Source organism: Rhinolophus sinicus, linkage group LG09 (genome assembly GCF_036562045.2).
Source record: "Rhinolophus sinicus isolate RSC01 linkage group LG09, ASM3656204v1, whole genome shotgun sequence".
NCBI classification, from domain to species: Eukaryota; Metazoa; Chordata; class Mammalia; order Chiroptera; family Rhinolophidae; genus Rhinolophus; species Rhinolophus sinicus.
The window spans coordinates 48,079,874-48,098,579 of record NC_133758.1 but is presented as its reverse complement, the minus strand read 5'-3'; the positions used below and the strand labels follow the sequence as shown (position 1 = coordinate 48,098,579).

The window sequence follows — 18,706 nt, the reverse complement described above, 5'->3', positions numbered from 1 at the left end:
GTTGTGGAGGGCACAGCTCAGCTCCAGGTCCAGTCACCGTTATTAGTTGCAGGGGGCACAGCCCAGCATCCCTTGCAGGAGTCAAACCAGCAAGCTTGTGGTTGAGAGCACGAGCCCCAACCAACTGAGCCATCTGGCCACCCAGGAGCTCAGTGGCAGCTCACCGACTTCATTCTAGTTGTGGAGGGTGCAGCTCACTGGCCCATGTGGGAATCGAACCGCCAGCCCCATTGCCCAGAGCTTGCGCTCTAACCAACTTAGCCACCCATCGCCTTTCACCATTAATTATGATATAAGCTGAGGGTTTGTCATTTATAGCCTTTACTATGTTAAGCTATGTTCCTTCTATACCCATTTTATTAAGTGTTTTAATCATAAATGGATGTTGTATCTTGTCAAATGCTTCTTCTGCGTCTATTGATATAATCCTATGATTTTTGTCCTTTATTTTGTTCATGTGGTGTATCATATTGATTTTTAGATGTTGAATCATCCTTGTGCCCCTGGGATGAACCCAACTTGGTCGTGATGTATAATTTTTTTAATTCATTGCTGCATTCAATTTGCTAGAATTTTGTTTAGGATTTTTGCATCTGAATTCATCAGAGATATTGGTCTGTAATGTTCTTTTTAGTGTGTTATCCTTACCAGGTTTTGGCATCAGGGTAATGTTGGAAGAGTTTGAGTAGGACAGGTATTAGATCCTCTTTGAATGTTTGGTAGAATTCACTAGTGAAGCCATCTCATCCCAGATTTTTCCTTTTGCGATGGTTTGGGATGACTGATTCAATTTCCTTATAGGTGACCAGTCTATTTAGACTTTCCAATTCTTCATGATTCAGCCTAGGAAGGCTATATGTTTCTAAGAACATGTCCATTTCTTCTAGGTTATTGAATCTGGTGGCATATTCTCCATAGTATTTTTGGATGATCCTTTGTATTTCTGTGGCATCCGTGGTAACTTCCCCTCTTTCATTTCTGATTTTGTTTATTTGTGTCTTTTCTCTTTTTATCTTAGTGAGTCTAGCCAAGGGTTTGTCAATTTTATTGATCTTTTCAAAGAACCAGCTCTTTGTTGTATTAATTTTTTCTATTGTCTCTTTGTTCTCTATTTCATTTAGTTCTTCTCTGATTTTTTTTATTCCCTTCGTTCTGCTGACTTTGGGTTTCACTTGTTCTTCTTTTTGTAGTTCTTTAAGTTGTATCTGGGATGTTTCTTCTTTCTTGAGAGAGGCCTGTAATGCTATAAATTTCCCTCTTAAAACTGCTTTCGCTGCATCCCCCAAATTTTCGTAGGATGTATTTTCATTCTCATTTGTTTCTACGTATCTTTTAGTCGGTCCTCTTATTTCTTCTTTGGCCCAGTAGTTCTTTAAAAGTATATTGTTTAGTCTCCACGTGTTTGTGGTTTTGCCTGCTTTCTTTTTGCAGTTGATATCCAATTTCAAAACTTTATGATCAGAGAATATGCTTGGTATGATTTCAATCTTCTTAAATTTCCTGAGGCTAGTTTTATGTTCCAATATATGGTCTACCCTTGAGAATGTTTCATTTACACTAGAAAATAATGTATATCTGATTTTCTGGTATGAAGTGCTCTATAAATGTCAATTATGTCCATTTCATCTAATGTGTCATTTAGGGCTGATATTCATGTATTTTCTGTTTGGACAATCTGTCTATAGCTGTCAATGATGTATTTAGGTCCCCTAGTATAATTGTGTTTTGGTCAATTTCTCCCTTTAGTTCTGTTAGTAGTTACTTGGTATATTTCGGTGCTCCCTGGTTCCAGACATAAATATTGATAACTGTTATGTCTTCTTGTTGTATAGTCCCCTTTATCATTATGAAATGCCCATCTTTGTCTCTTGTTACCTTTCTTATCCTGAAGTCTGTTTCATCTGATATCAGTATGACTACAACTGCTTTTCTCTGGATACCATTTGTTTGGAGTGTCAATTTCCACCCTTTCACTTTGAGTCTATATTTGTTCTTGTAGCTAAGCTGTGTCTCTTGGAGGCAGCATATGGTTGGGTTTAGTTTTTTGATACAATCTCTTCTCTGTGCCTTTTCATTGTTGGGTTCAGTCCATTTACACTTAGGGTGATTATTGATATGTGAAGATTTCCTATCATGTTTTCTTTGGTTTTCTGATAGGACTGTGTCCGCATTGTTTCTTTGCCTTTTTGTTGCTGTGTATTATTTCAGTGTCATGGTATTCTATGATTTTTCCCCGTGTTTCTTCTTTTATTATTTTATATATTTCAGTTCTGAAATTTAATGTGTGGTAACCATTAAGTTTATGTAAAGAAAATTTGATATTTAGAGTATTCCATTTTCTTCAGCATGCTTGCTTTCTCCATTCCCTTATGCCAGTTTAGACCTTTACTCTCACCCCTTTTATGTTTTTGTTGTCACAAATTATCCCTATTTATGCTGTGAGTTGATTTCTGTGCTGCAGTAGCAAGTTGTCTTTTTCCTCTTTTTCTTTAATTTTTTTCTTCTTCTTTACCCTGTATATTAGGTTTAAGTGTATAGGAGTTGCCATTTCCTGCTTCTGTCTGTCTGTTCATACTCCTCATGGTTTTGTATTCTTTTGCTTTTTTGTTTCAGGTCTAATAGCCTCCTTCAGTATTTCTTGTAATGCAGGTCGTGTGATAGAAAATTCCCTCAGCTTCTGTATGTCTGGAAAGGTCTTCATTCCTCCTTTATATAAAGGATATCTTTGCTGGATATATTAATTTTGGCTCATAATTTTTCTCTTTCAATAGTTTGAATATTTGATTCCACTCCCTCCTGACTTGTAGAGTTTCTGCTGAAGAATCTGATGATAATCTAATGGGCTTTCCTTTGTATGTTACCATCTTCTTTTCCTTGGCTGCCTTGAGGATTCTTCTTTTGTCGTTGATTTTTGACAACTTCAATACAATGTGCCTTGCAGAAGACCTGCTAGGACTGAGTAATTAGCTGTTCTATTTGCTTCTTGGATTCAAGGATCCAGTTCTTTCCACAAGTTTGGGAAGTTCTCAACTATTCATTTGAATATACTCTCTGTTTCCTTCTCCCTTTCTTCTCCTTCTGGTATACCCATTATTCTTATATTGTTCTTTCTGATGAAGTTCTTGTAGAGTTCTTTCATGTCTTTCAAGTCTCAAGTCTTGGTCTTCTTCCACCTGTGCCATTTCCAGATTTCTGTCTTCAATGTCATGATTCTTTCCTCCGTCTGGTCAGTTCTACTACCTAAGCTGGCTATTTCATTCTTCATTTTTTAAATTGAGTTCTTAATCTCCAGAATTTCTGTTTAGTTCTTTTTTAAAATTTCAGTCTCTTTGGTAAAATGTTCATTTTGTTCTTTGATTGTGCTTCTGAGTTCATGAAACTGCCTATCTATGTTTTCTTGCATCTCGTTGAGTTGTGTTTTTTTAAGTAGTGAAAAAGCATTGTATTTTTTTATTTTTTATTTTTTTAATTAAAGTTTATTGGGGTGACAATTGTTAGGAAAGTTACATAGATTTCAGGTATACAATTCTGAATTACATCATCTATAAATCACATTGTGTGTTCACCACCCAGAGTCAGTTCTCCTTCCATCACCATATATTTACTGTCATCTACCACCCCCAATCCACCCTTACCCTCTGGTAACCACTAAACTGTTGTCTGTATGTGTGAGTTTTTGTTTCTCATTTGTTTGTCTTGTTCTTTTGTTGTTTTTGGTTCATATACCACATATCAGTGAAATCACATGCTTCTCTGCTTTTTCTGTCTGACTAATTTTGCTTAGCATTATAATCTCAAGATCCATCCATGTTGTCACAAATAGTCCTATTTCATCTGACCGCCAATTTTTTCAGAACTGCCATCTTGAATTCTCTGTCATTTAAGTCACATATTTCCATGTCTTTAAGTTTATTTTCTGGAGACTTTTCTTATTCTTTTGAGCTGCCTTATTACCTTGGCTATTAGTGAATTATTATTTTTCTTCCTGAGCATCCACAGAAGTGGGTTCTGCAAAAGGTTGGTAAGAAGAGGTCTTTTCTTTGCTTTAGTAGGTGTTGGTAGAATGCTTTATTTTCTCTCCAACTTCAGCCTTTTATTCTCTCTCACACTGTAGTGTTATATTTTCTCTGCACTGTTCCAGCTTCTCACACAATGGGAGGATTCCCTGGAAGTTGGCTTCTCCTCTGTGAGCAGGTTGCCTGGGTCACAGGGCATCACCTCCGTTGGGGGATGTGGAGAACTTCTGAAGTTCTGAAGCTCTTCCTGTACCAGATTCAGGGCCTGTGTGTTTCAGCATCTTTGTTTACCCCTGCAGAGATCCACCCAGATAGTTGGGGGCGGGGGCAGGGTGGGTTATGAGAGGTGGCTGTGAGCAATGGTGTTGACCACCAGCACAGCCCATCCTGCACTGAAGGCTCCCTCCCCTTTGCCAGAACTAATGGGTTGTGGGTCCGTGTCTGTGGGCAGCAGTTCTACCTTTCTGCTTCTAGCACTAGGAGGGTGAGGGTGGGGCAAGCTCTGACAGGGTTGGGAGGGGTTGGCTAGGCCCAGTGCCTAAGCCTTCCATCCTCTGCTTGGCATTGAAGGCTTAAACCTTTGTTTTCACCTTTTTCCCCCAGTCTTTGCTCTGAGGTCTCTGCTGTGAGCATTGGGTTCAGCCATGTTATATGCTGATCCCTCAGGTGGGACTGTGGGCCATAATTGGAGTGCTAGCAGTGTGAATTCTTCCCTCTCCTGTGGCTGCAGGAGCTCCAAATGCAGGGAGCTCGGAGCTCCGAGATCTAGTCTGCTCCTGTGCCAGCGTGGCCCATGCTTCACACTTACCCCTTCCCGCCTCCCCCGCTGGCCCCATTTGCCCACCTTTAGATGATTTCAATTGCGCGTCTCTTAGTCTTGCCTGTTTGTTGCATATAGAGTCCTTTGTGGAATTATAGTTGTTCAATTTGTTGTAAATTCTAGGGGAGAGTTCAAGAGGCTCACCTCACGCTACCATTTCTATGATGTCATCTCCCCATATGTATATATATATATTTAAATCGCAATGATGGTAACAAACCTGGGAAATTGTAATTACAAAGATTTAATTATGAGAATAAAACCCTAATAGATGCAAAGTTATTGGAGGGATTAGAAAGATTATTAGCTCATTGTGTGACATCAGACATTGATTGTCAGTTTTTTCAAACTTGTGTGGAGGCCATATGGGTGTTCCTTGGTTCTGTCAAGTACTCACATCACCATTTGACCTTGGGCAACCTGCTTAATCTTGTTGAGTGAATGAATGAACCAATGAATGAGTGCTCTCTTTCCTCAGTGGGAGTGAAAGGGCCCTCTCAGAGGTTGTCATAGACTTGTGGGGTAATGTTTATGAAGGTTTTAGCATAGGGACTATTAAATTGTGAGCGTTCAATTAACAGTAGGTGTTAATTGATCAGATATCTTATAGTATGAGGTAGCTGATGAGATATCAGATATCTTATAGTATGAGATCAAAATATCAGTAATCTTTTCATATTTATATATTTTTTCAGGTTATCCTGATCCAGAAAATTTTTCCTGGACAGAATATCTGGAAGCTACTCATACTAGTGCAGTTCCTGCCAAAGTTTTTAAAATGGTAAGTTTTTATCTGTATACCATTTACACTCAACTTTAAACAATGTCCACATTGTGCCATGCCTTCCTTTGGCAGTTTTAAATTATTCTATTTTTTTCTTTCTAAATTCAAGTGTTATTTTCATAACCAATTTGCTTTGCTTTTAGTTAAAAATACAAAGGAGGTGACATTTACTATTGTTCCCATACACAAATGTGGGTGATGATTTCTCTCCTTGAAAAACACAGTAACCCCTCACTAGTGCTATTGAAAGCACCTCATCAACCTCTGTTGAATGTGTCCTTCATTTCCAGTTCTATTAGTTCACTGAGTGGGAACTCTGAACTTTCACAGTCTCAAGGACTGTTTGAATGATGATGAGTCCATATTAAATTAGGGGAATTGCATATAGTCTGTGTGTGTTACAGTTTTATTCGTTTTGTGGGAAACATTGTTTTTAGCATTTATTAGAAACCAATTTTTAAAGTTCAAATTTGTTCTTATATACTTATTCCAGGATTGACTCAAGTATAAATTATTTTGTAAAAGAAAGTGTATTGATAGTACAGTTGAGATACATATGTTCTAAACCAGTGGTTTTCAAACTGTGTTCACTTTCAACTCTAATGGCGTTCTCCGGGCTCCCTGACTCGTCTTTAATTAGAATTTTGTATATTGAGTGTCTACATATGATTTCATTTATTGAAAGTTTTCTAGGGATCAAAAGGCGTTTAAATAATTGATTATAATGGGCTGGATTTGGGGGAATATGTATGATCAAATTAAGAAGGCTTGAAGAAGTATAATCTAATTAAGAAGAATTCTAAAAATTTAATGAGCAAAAATATCAGCTGTCTCTCTTTTCCTCTTGCTTTCTGTAAATAAAAACTTCATTTTACTTTTCTAAGAATAATATTACAAGAAAATAAAATTATGAAAAGATTTAGCCAAAAAAGCAACCTTGACTCTATCTGGGTTATTGTGGATTCACCTCAAACTATGTATCTTTAACAAATGCAATATAAAACAATTACTTTTGTTGTCAGGACAGTGACCTTGGGGAGAAGAAAAAGAGTTTCAGGGATCAGCGATGTAATTATAGTTAGTATACACTGTTTAGTAGATGCAGTAATGCATTTTAGAAAGAAAATATACTTCCACAAAAGCTAGAGAGAAAAAAAACAAAATTAGAGAAATGTGTAACTGTTTTTTCCTCACGTAGTATGAGAGGTATATTTTCCTATTGCCATTTCTTGATTTGAAGAATTCAACCCACTTTCATTTTCAATAAAGTCACTTCAACAGTTTTATGAGTAATAGCTTTCAAAGTAAAACTTTTTGCCAGCCTATAAATACTGTCAGAGATTTCTTTTGACTTTGACTTTGTTAAGTTTCCTTAGTTTCGGTGTAAGTCCTGGTATATTTTTTCCCATTCCATTTTCTTTATTATTGCCTGCGTGTTCATCATTATGAGCTTCTGGTTCCTAGCATTTTAAGACTTGGAAGAAATCTTAAGTTAATACAGTTTGACATGCTTATGTTACAGACAGAGTAACAAAAGTATAGGTTATGGCTTTAAATTACATTGCGGTATGATATTAAAGTAGTTTAACAGTTGAAATTATGAAACATTTATCTAAATATATTTCAAAATTTAAATTTATAAAAGATCATGTTTATCCTTTCTAATTACTTATTAGATAATTTTGCTTTCTGGGTCGTACAATCCAAAACTGGGCGGTAAGAATAGTTAACAATTTTTTTTTAATAGATTAATTTCAGGAAAAAAACAAACTAATAGATAAAATATAGTAAGATCCTTTTCTGAAACTTGTTTTGATCAGTAATGAATTTATAATTTAATGTGTGTTTTTTTATCTGTCTTGAAAATGACCACAGAATTCTTTCTCTTCTCATAGGTTTTTATAAAACTAGATAAAATAATGTGTATAAAGTACTACGTGCTCTTAAAATTATTAAATTCCATTTCTACTAAAGATCTGAATGTAAAAACAGAACAATAGTATTTTGGAAAAAAATCTAATAGCATAACTGAATTGTTGAATTTTGTATGTGTGACTTGTTGCAATTATCACGTTACAGCGGTTGCCTCATGGTTTTCTGCCGAATATGAAACTTGAAGTTGTGGATAAACGAAATCCTAGGTTAATTCGTGTTGCTACGATAATAGATGTTGATGACCAAAGAATAAAGGTACATGTTTTAGATTATTATGTTATTCTATTGGCATTTCCCCCATGTTTTCTGCCATGCTGGCTACAGAGGCTCTGATTTCTTGGCCCAGTAGAAGTAAAAAACCTTAAACTGACTTCATTTCTAGTCACATGTCTTTAGGTAGAGAGATTTCCAGCTAAAGTGTCTGTGATATGCAAAATCTATATATTTGACACAACTGACTTTGAGAAGGATTCTAATACACATTTCTGTTTAGATTTACTATTTAGACTTTATAAGTTTTTTCTTTTTTTAAGCTTATTTTTGTTGGCATAAAATTTTTCTTGAAATTGTTGTTATTTAACAGCTTATCAAGAACAATTGATTGTTTTCTACTATTCTTTATCACATCAAAAATAAATAAATAAACAAAAACACTTGAGTCACTGTAGCTAAAACAAAACGTTAGATATTGAAGTAAAGATTTGATATGCTGTCCGTGTTGTGACATCTATTTTTATAAAAATACATACAACTTGAAAATGAAATTTTCATAAAATGAAAGCTTTTCATTTTTTTTTATACAGAGAACTAAAAAACAGTGTGGAATTCAATAAATACCACAGTTCAAAAATTATTTTCCACCCTAGCAGTTTTATTTCATAATAATAAAAATATTGAGGTAAACTAATTTTAATAGACACTATCAAGAAAGGTGTATTTAAGTTTGATATATAGTTTGATATAATTTAAAAGAAATCTTATTTGCTATATGCCTACTTTGAAAGCCATTTTGAATTCACATCAAAGAGAATAATCGGTACATAAATTTTAGTAAAATGTAGAGATAAGTATTTGGCTTGGCCATAGATTATCAAGAACAGATACTGGCAATGCCCATTATTCTTCTGAGAAATGAAAACAATAACTGTGCTAAACACTATTCAGGAATAATATGTTATAGGTATTTTCTTCCACATACCTTGTTCTTAATCCTTTATTTCAAATTTAATTTTAAGTATATTGCTTAAATTCTTATATATTTGTGGCTTTTTATTGTTTACTGTGATGGTAACTGCCATGGGAATAACTTTTGGATATCATAATTATTTTATAAATTCACTAATATTTTGTCATTGAAATGAGCATCAGGCTTTTTTCTCTGAATTCTTGCTTAATTTTCATTGTGAAATTATGCTTTTATAGAAAAATCTCAATCTTAATAGTACATCAAATCTTATTTAGCACTTTAATTGACAATTTTCTTGTAAGACACATTCTGTAGTATCCAATTGTATGTTTGTTGCCAGCTGGTTACATGATCAAATTGGATTATCATATCACTTTAAAATATTATTTGAAAAACTTTAGCTCCTGAAGTGAACTTAGTTTATTTCTTATTTGCAATCTCAGCATTGATCTTTTTACATCTCCAAGAATATAGCTAATCCTTCCAAAGAAATATCCCATGTATTTTGTCCTTATTCTTTTCCTTTAGTGATATTTGCTTTTTCCTTTATAGAGGAAAAGAGTTGAAAGGTATCTGGTACCTCTGAAAGGATTAGAACTATAAATGTTACCTCTGTGGTTTGGGCATAGTGGAAATCCCTCTAGGATTTTAGGGTTTAATTAAGATGTGTTTATGCAAGTTACACTCTCTAGCCTGTGGAATAGTGCTTCATAAAATGTGAAATGAATTGCTTCTACATACCATTTAGTGTGTCAGGATATACCAATCTGGAATGGGTGTAAATGCCTTAGGGCTTGTGGAATACTCAGTTCTCACAAACAGCCTCTGACCTCTTGCAGCCCATTCCTGGGAGATCTGCATGGACTCTCCACTCTCCACCCTCCCCTAGTCAGTCCTGCACTTGGACAAATGCTTGTCCTGCCCCATGAGGAAGATGGGAAAAGATTTTCTGTTGGCCAGCAGTTTTCTGAATGGAAACAAACTATAAATATTTAGCAGTATGACTTAAAATTCCATTCATTAGTGTTCCCAGAGAAAAAAAGGCAAGGAAAATGAGGGTCAGGTTTTTTTCTCTGAATTCTTGTTTAAGGAGATTAGAGGTAGTGGATATGGCTACTCTTGCCAGTTGCTTTCTTGATCTTTTTGTCCAGTACATTCCTCTATTCCTTTATTAATGTGTTGGTCATATTATTCTGTAATTTTCTCTTTGAAAGTCAGTAGCCTTCATACTATTTTTATCACTGGCACATAATAGATTTTGTATATACTTGTGAATGAATGAACGAGTGAATGACATTGAATGTACTTTGGCATAGTGTTATTTGAATGTGTAAAATAATTGTGTTAGTCAATTATTTTTTTTCCTTCCCTCACTCTTTTGTTTTTCTGTCCCTCATTCTTAATTCGTTTTCTAATTACTCTTCCATTGGAAATCTAATTCAACATAATATACTGGAAAATGCCACAGGATAAACCGACCTGGGTTTGAATTCCAGCTCTGACTCTTATTTAACTGTTATTAACTTGGTGGTCACTCAACTTACTTGAACTTTCCTTATTTGTAAAGTGATAGGGTTAATAATGCATACCTTGTAAGCTTGTGTTAAACGTTCAATGAAGTACTATATGTAAAATACCTGAAACTGTGCCTGGCGCTCTCTAGGTACTTCAGTGTAACTGCTGTTATTGTCAGTGTAAATGCCCTGTGCTGCTTTCCCTGCGTGCCTTTGTTTTCTGTTAATGAAGGGGCCTCCTGGAAGTCCCTGTCATTGGTAGATGGAGAAGGAACAAGCCCACACTCCTTGGTGAACAAAACAGAGTTGATTGGAATTCTCCTGGGGAATGCTAATGTGAGCAGATGTGGTTGTGTGGCATGCAGTGTTTGCTGAGAGTAGAGTCAGTGGAACATTATGATATTAGCAATGGTGATGATGACGATGATAGCACTTAGTTTTTTCAGACACTTTTCATATCCCACAGCACCCATGTGACCTATAGGTACTATACCCATTTTATAGATGAGGAAAGTGAAGACCAGAGAGGTTAAGTAATTGGTCCGAGGTCACAAGCTAGTATACGGGGGAACCAAGTTTTAAACCCTGGCTTTCAAACAGACGTTTTCAACTCTACAGCTTATAGTTTTCCTACTTCCTCTACCATTATGTTCTAATTTTTATCATAAGTTTCCTACTTCAGAGTGGGAGAGAAGATGTCTAGGATGGGGAGTACAGTTCACTTGTAACCCCACCCTACTTTGTCTTTTGTGCTGGGCCACGTTGCTGGTCCTACCTGCAGGTTTATGTGTAGTAATGGCACTCCCTCGCAGAGCACAGCCCATCCAGTAAAGACTGACTTAGTCCTTTCTGCCACTCCCCAATTATGTAGTTGTCCTTATGTGCTTGATTAATTCTATTTTTATAACAGTTTTTTGAGTTATAATTCAAACACTATAAAATTCATTGGTTTTGAGTATATTCCCAGAGTTGTGCAACCATCACCACTAAGTTTACAACATTTTCATCCCCCCAAAAAGAAAGCTCGTACCCATTAGAAACCATTCCCCATTCTACACGTACCCCCCACCCACCCCTACCCCCAGAGCCTGGCAATCACTAGTCTATATGTTGTCTCTAAGGATTTGCTATTCTGAACATTTCATATAAATGGAATCATATAATGTGGGACCTTTTGTATCTGGCTTCTTTCATTCAGCATAATATTTTCAAGGTTCATCGATGTTGTACCATATATCAATACTTCATTCCTTTTTATTTCTAAATAGTTTTCCTTTGTATGGTTGTACCATATTTGTTTATCCATTCATTGTTGACAGACATTTGGGTTGTTTCTACTTTATAGCTATTTTAAAAATGCCGCTATGAATATTTGTGTACGTTTTTGTGTGGATGCATGTTTTCATTTCTCTTGGGTGTATATCTACGAGTGGAATTGCTGGGTATATGGTAACTCTTTAACATTTTGAAGAACTATGAAAATATTTTCCAAAGTTACTGAGCCATTTTACATTTCTACTAGCAGCATATGAAGGTTCCGATTTCTCCACATCCTCGTCAACATTTGCTATTGTCTATTTTTATTTCTTTTTAATTTTAGCTGTCCCAATGGGCCTTACGTGTTTATATCCAAATAATCTGAATTTTTATAGCTTACATGTGACCCCTAATAATATCTTGGCCAAGAGGAGTGGGATGCAGTGAGTGTTGCTTCAGGTTGCAGTAGTAGAAGTAGTACCAGTAGCGGATGTGGTGGTATGAGTCTCAAAATTCACAGAAGTAGTAATAGTAGAATAAGAAGACCAGTTACTGAATGTTGACTTTGTTCCAGATATTTAACTAAATATGATATATATTGCAACTTTATCTTCACAGCACTTTTTTTTCTAATTTTTTTTTTTTTTTGAGATACAATTGACATATAACATTGTATTAGTTTCAGGTGTACAATATGATGATTTGATATTTGTGTATATTATGAAATGATCACCACAATAAGTCTAGTGACACAACAACTCTTATATATGAATATTGTTTCTTCTTTACAGTTGGCATGGAGAATTTAAGTAGTTTTACTAAGGTTTCACAACGAGTAGTGGTAGAGCTGTCTTTAAACTGAGATATTTCTAACTCCAAAGCCAGTGCTCATTTTAGCAATTACGCTGTAGCTGTGATAAGCCATTGGAATTCGAGACTATAAATTGTCAGTTTTGGAGAGTGGGGCAGAGGTAACTTCATTCAAGATATTCTACAGTTTCGCTCTCATTAATCCACTGGTACTGGTCAAGCCAGATATTCTGATGTTCACACCAAAAATATTAATTTGGTCGTGTATGGTTCATGGATAGGTGAGTTGTGAAGTTTTTCTTGCTGTGGCAGGGTTTTAAGATGCTATATTCCCCTAGTGTTGATTAGTGTGTTTATTAATTACCATGGTTGCTCCCTAATAAATATTTATGATGTACTCAGTGCATATTTTGTTCAACTTATAGCCAGTTATTTTGTTTAATACTTATTCTTTTGTTTGGTTGCACAGTGTACTCTCTTATATCTGAAAGTCCATTACTGTCACCTTCTCAGAAAATGCACATCAAATTACAATAGACAGGTGGATGCTTTTAGGAAGTTTAGCCTTTATTTGGGAAAAAAAATGTATTCTTCTACAAATAAATATAAAGGAAGGACTTAAAACAGTAATATTTGATAAATATTTGCCCAGTGGGAACCGCAGCTAAGCTGTGAAATGAATTATAAATGAATTCCAAATAGATGCTTTAGCAAGTTCTTTTGAATCATTAATAAATTGGTCTCTTCAGCAAGTCTTTCCATATTTAATGCATTAACTGGATGTATTTGTGGCATTTCTAAGTGAAATACCGTGTTTCCTTGAAAATAAGACCTAGCTGCACTATGAGCTATAATGCATATTTTGGAGCAAAGATTAATTTAAGACCCGGTCTTATTTTACTGTACTATAAGACCGGGTATAATATAATATAATATAATATAATATAATATAATATAATATAATATAATATAATATAATATAATATAATATAATATAATAACCGGTCTCATATTATTTTTTGCTCCAAAAGATGCATTAGAGCTGGTGGTCCCGGTAGGTCTTATTTTCAGGGAAACAGGGTAAGAACATCATGACCAAGAGAAATAAGTTGTAAGTTGTCTACTTGTATGACTAGAAGCTATTTTGAATTGTAGGTCAGACTAATTAGTTTAAAGCTTTTGTTTGAAAAACCTGCAGGATTAGTGCAAAGCAAGTCCAAATACAAGTCAGTGAGTACTCACTTTAATTATGGGTTGCTGTGTTTAGAGAAAGTCACTTGACCCCTGTGAGTCCTAGTTTAATGATCTGTCAAAAACGGAGCAAAATTTGGAATATATCATTTTATTTGCCACTCTCTCTAACCAGGATGCATCTTTGAAAATAGTTTTAAAATAAGAAGATAAGACAAGATACTAACATTAAAAATGACTGTCCTGTGAGCTAAACTTTTCATTAATGGTCATTATAGTGCCACAATGATTGATGACTATCTTCTTGAGGAAAGGAGGCTGGGACAGTTTTCTAAAATATTATGACCAAATAATGGAAAGATAGTTTTTAGAGTCGGTGAAACTATGAATTAGTATCAACCATGATTTTCAGACAAGTTGTAGCAGGTAGAATACTCTACCTAGCAAAGGTGTATTGGTGTGATTATGGTAAAAACAACAATAACAATATCAGTGATGGCTAATTTGAATATGGTGCCAACATGCTATTGTTGACACGCTTTACATTTTCTTGCTCGGTTAATACACACAGCAACTCTATATGATAGATACGGGTGAGGAAACAGGTGCAGACAGCTTAAGCAACTTACCCAAACCAAGGTCATGCAACTCCTGAGTGGTCAAACCAGGTGGGAACTGGGTAGTCTGGTTCTTCAGCCTGAGCTCTTATCCCATAGTGTAGCATCTTTTTTTTTTTTTTTAATTAAAGGGCCAGAGAGTAAATATTTCAGCTTTTGTGGGCAATGTGGTCTCTGCCGCTCAGCACTGTGGTTTTGAGCAAAAGCAACTATAATATAAACAATATGTGAACAGATGGGTATGTCTGTGTTTCTATAAAACTTTATTTGTGGACACTGAAATGTGAATTCCATATAATTTTCATGTGTCATGAAATATTTTTCTTGTAATTTTTTTCAAAAAACATTTGAAAAATGTTTTAACATTAACTTTTTTCTTTTTTATCAAAAAAGCCATTTGAAAATGTAAAAACCATGTTTAGCTTGTGGGATGAACCAAAACAGGTGCTAGGGCCCTATTTGGCCTATGGACTATAATTTACCAACTCCTGTGTTCATAGATACACTATACTGATTAGATTATGAGATGAACTTATTAAGGTGTTACCTTTAGTATATGTAGTTTTGTATCCTTGCCTTATTTTTCCTATTTGATTTTTGGAACTGAACTACATTTATATTTAATTTTCAATTTGGGTTTAGATAAGTTTTAGATATTCGTAAAAAGAGATAGAAAACATAAGATAACCACGTTATCAACAGCTTCTAGATGTAAAAAAAATATATATATTTATATATATATATATGTATTTTTTTCCTAGTATTAATTGATTATCATTCATTCATTTAATTTTTAGTGTGTATGTAATCATACACACTGAATGACTATACACCCTGAATGATGTATAGTCTTTCACAGAGTAGGCTTCTCTACCACTAGAGTTGTACTCTCCAACAACTGTAAGTGAAGACTTACCTTTTCCATTTTTATTAAAGTCAGTATATCCAGTACAGACACATATGCCCAACAGCACAGCAGTGAAGAACTGCCCTAGTGATGAATCAGATACCCCCATCTGGAGCCACTGCTGACACTCTTTAGGTAATCCTCACCCAGCCCTCCTCTTACAAGCCTGACTTGCACGATCTAATGAGATCTTGACATGTGATTATTTGGCTAGAGGCATCGGCTTAGTCATAAGCTAGATGGAATAGGAATAGAACATTTCACAGTTTTCCATGCAGAACACTGTCTGTGTAGAAATTTCTTAAATAAAAGATGATGATGTAGCACTAGTTGCTCTTAACCTTTATTTTAGGGTTATGTATTTCTTTGAGTGTCTGAGGAATGCAGATTGCTCTGCTGCAAAACGCACTTACGTGTGAATACAAATTCTAGATTATATTTGTTTCAAGAGTTAATGGACTTTTGAGTAAGGATCTGATTTTAGACTAAGAAATCTTAAGTTAATTAAAGGCCCTTCATTCTCTATACTCTTGTCACTTCATTCAAAGCTTTCGATTTACTCAAAAAGTCTGAGACCCTTGCTTGCTGTGATAAAGAAGCCTCTTATTTCCTGGACCTTCTGTCAGATTGTGCAATATGGACGCACTGTCTTCCTTCAGAACAAACAAAAGAGTCTGCTGGATTTGTCTTAGGTTTGGAGAGACATACACGTTCTCTGTTGTGTTCCTGAGCAGAAGTGTGCTATTTCTGACCAGCTGCGGTTTTGACATTCCAAATGCCCTCACTAATACTGGTGCTAGCTAATTATGCTGCACATCATCTCTTTTTCTCACATCCTGCTTTGTAGGCACTCTATTTTTACCACTGGAAGAATATCTATCAAAAATAAATAAGTGAATGAAAACACCCCAGAATAAACTGACAAGGCAAGATAATGAATACATTTCCCGCCTTGTTCCAAAATCTGTCATTTCTTGTGATATAAGAAAGGGTGATAGACTCTGGGAAAGGAGACTCTTCTATGAGAGGGAAATAAGTAGATTCTTACACCAGATTAATTTATTTCCAAAATATAGTTGTATTATTTTCCTTTTGCTACTGTAATAAATTACCACAAATTTAGTGGCTGAAAATAATACAATTTTGTTGTGTTACAGTTCTCTAGGTGACAAGTATCAACTTGGTTAGGATCAAGATTTCAGGGGGCTGTGTTCCTTTTGGAAGCTCTGGGGGAGAATACGTTGCCTGGACTTTTCCAGCTTCTGGAGGCTGCCTCTATCCCTTGACCCATGGCCCTTTCTCCATATTCAAAGCCAGCAGCAGTGTAGCATCTTCAAACCTCTCTCTGACATCCCTGCCTCCCACTAATAAAGACCACTGTAATTACTTTGGATGCACCAGATAAACCAGGATAATTTCCCCTATCTCAGGATCATTAACTTAGTCACACCTGCAAAACCCCTCTTGTGTTGTAAGGTAACATTTTCACAGGTTTCAGGGTTTAGGATATGGACGTCTTTGGGAGCCTACTGAAGTAGTATTAGGTAAAGTTAAGATATACATTAAAAAAAGGTGTAAGAGATAAGGACTACTATGTAATGAACAGCTTTTATTTACTGTGCTCCTAGGATAGAGAAGACCATTCCAGGAGTTATGAGCCCTAGGATGAGATTAACACTTGGAACCAGCTCTCGCAATCTAGTTGTGGACATAGGTGAAATCACAGATCATCATTTAATGTATGGAACAAACCATCAAGTGCTGTAAAATTTCATTGCAAATGCAGTGAGCCTTGTGAGCAAAGATGATGAGAGGCAGATGGCTTTTTAGGAAGAGCAGTTTTTCTTCTGTTAGAAAGAGTATATAACATGCCTTGTTTTATTTGCATTTCCAAACACCAAATGCCTTTATTTACTATCATGTAGAGACAAAGGAGACTTCAAATTTAATCTGTTTTATTATGTGTGTATGTATACATGCGTGGTGTGTGTGTGTGTGTGTGTGTGTGTGTGTGTGTGTATACATATATACTGGGAGTGCAAAAAAAATGTATATGCATGAGTTGTATTTATCTTTTGTTATTGGTATATATTGAGTATTACAATTTTAATACAGTTTTTTCCTTTCTTAATATGTGTAACCGGGAATGACATTGTACCTAGACTCTTGTCTTCTTGAAAGAAAGAATTCAGTCAACAGACAGAGTTTGTGCAGCATTGGACAGCAAGAAATTTGTTAGTAAAAGCAAGTACATTCCCAGACATGGAGCAGGCTGACCCAAGAGGGAAGCAGCCTCTCTTGTGTGAGGGTTTTTATCTTTATGGGTTTTTATCTCCCTCCCTCCCTCTCTGTTATCTTTCTGTTTCTCTGCTGAGGTGTCCCATCCTCCCCTCTGGTTCTCGAGGTTATTTCTCAGAGCATAAGCATGAACCTATTAATCTCTCATGATGTATTTGAGAAGCTCATTAAAAATGGTCTTGAGAAACTAGATATATGTATATTTTGATGAGCAGGATGGTTTCTCTCTCTCTCCAGCATTTTTCCTTCTTCTAATGACATATCTTGTTCTCAGTATCTTGCTGACTAAGCAAGATGTTTGTGCCCCAAGTAAGGGCAGCTACAAGAGCTCTTCACCCAGGTAGGAGCAGCTGCAAAGGGCCTCCTAACCGGGGCTAGTTCCTTCTCCGCTCATCTCTACCTTTCTACCTACCGTATCGTTTCAACCTGTATGCAGAGAACTCATGGGACCTGTGTGGCTGTAGGAGCCAACAGGGCTTAGCTGTGGGAACGAGGGAACTGAATCCACAGCTTAAGCAGTTGCTATGGATCTTCTTTTTCTGCTATTACTTCCTAGAGGCTTATTCCCTGCACCTCCTACCCCAGGACTCTATGCGGAGTGTGTGTGTCCTTGCTTCCTTGGCAGAACCAGCACTGGGCCATGGAAACAATGAGACCACGCCACATTCACGGGGATCAGCTTCCCCCAAGCCCAAAGGGGCCTGTTGATAGAAAAAGAAGGGTTGTATACATGCTGTACACTCAGAAGATGGATTCCTGTCTCAGGGTTGTAGAACCAAATGGAATAAATCAAGGTTAAACCGAAGACGGGGCCCGGAGGAGCAGGTTGGGCAGGACGACAGCCCCAGTGTACAGGTTGACGATCTGGGAGGCAGGCCGGGCACAAAGCAGAAAGAGGCACAGCTGACAGTATTTGGATGCGATTCCACCTGCTGGATTCAGGGCAGAACTGGATGTGGCATTTCAACAATTTAGTATAGGTGAGGGGTTTCTAGAGCAGCAGAAGGCAGATTCATCATCACCTTGGAGAAACGGAGAATCTCGGGCCTCATCCCCAACCTGCTGAATCAGAATCTGCATTTCAACCAAAGCCCCACCTGGTTCCTTCTCAAACATGAACAAGGAATGTTTGCTTAGGCAAGGGTGGTCTGCTGGTCTGCTGCCCTAGTTTGTAATACCTTTCTCTACATGAGTAGAGGAGGGAAGTAATCGTGCCACCCTCCACATGGAGTCTGGCACCAGTGGCTGCTTTTAGTTCTGAATTCAGCAAATATCAAAACCATCAAGATCTGACTGGTTCTCTGGGGAACCCTCCCACCTACGACGCTGTTGTAAGAAAATTTAAGTCTACAGATTGACTCCTTGAAATGT

The 18,706-nt window shown here is 36.3% G+C and overlaps 1 protein-coding gene across 1 annotated transcript in view; it reads left to right on the top strand.

The window, feature by feature from the left end:
* Positions 1–18,706, top strand: part of L3MBTL4 (L3MBTL histone methyl-lysine binding protein 4) — a 442,302-nt gene that overhangs the window by 197,010 nt on the left and 226,586 nt on the right. Inside the window, exons 11-12 of the mRNA XM_019755692.2 lie at positions 5,532–5,617; positions 7,700–7,810. Of these exons, the coding sequence (XP_019611251.2) occupies positions 5,532–5,617; positions 7,700–7,810 (197 nt within the window). The remainder of the gene's footprint in view (positions 1–5,531; positions 5,618–7,699; positions 7,811–18,706) is intronic.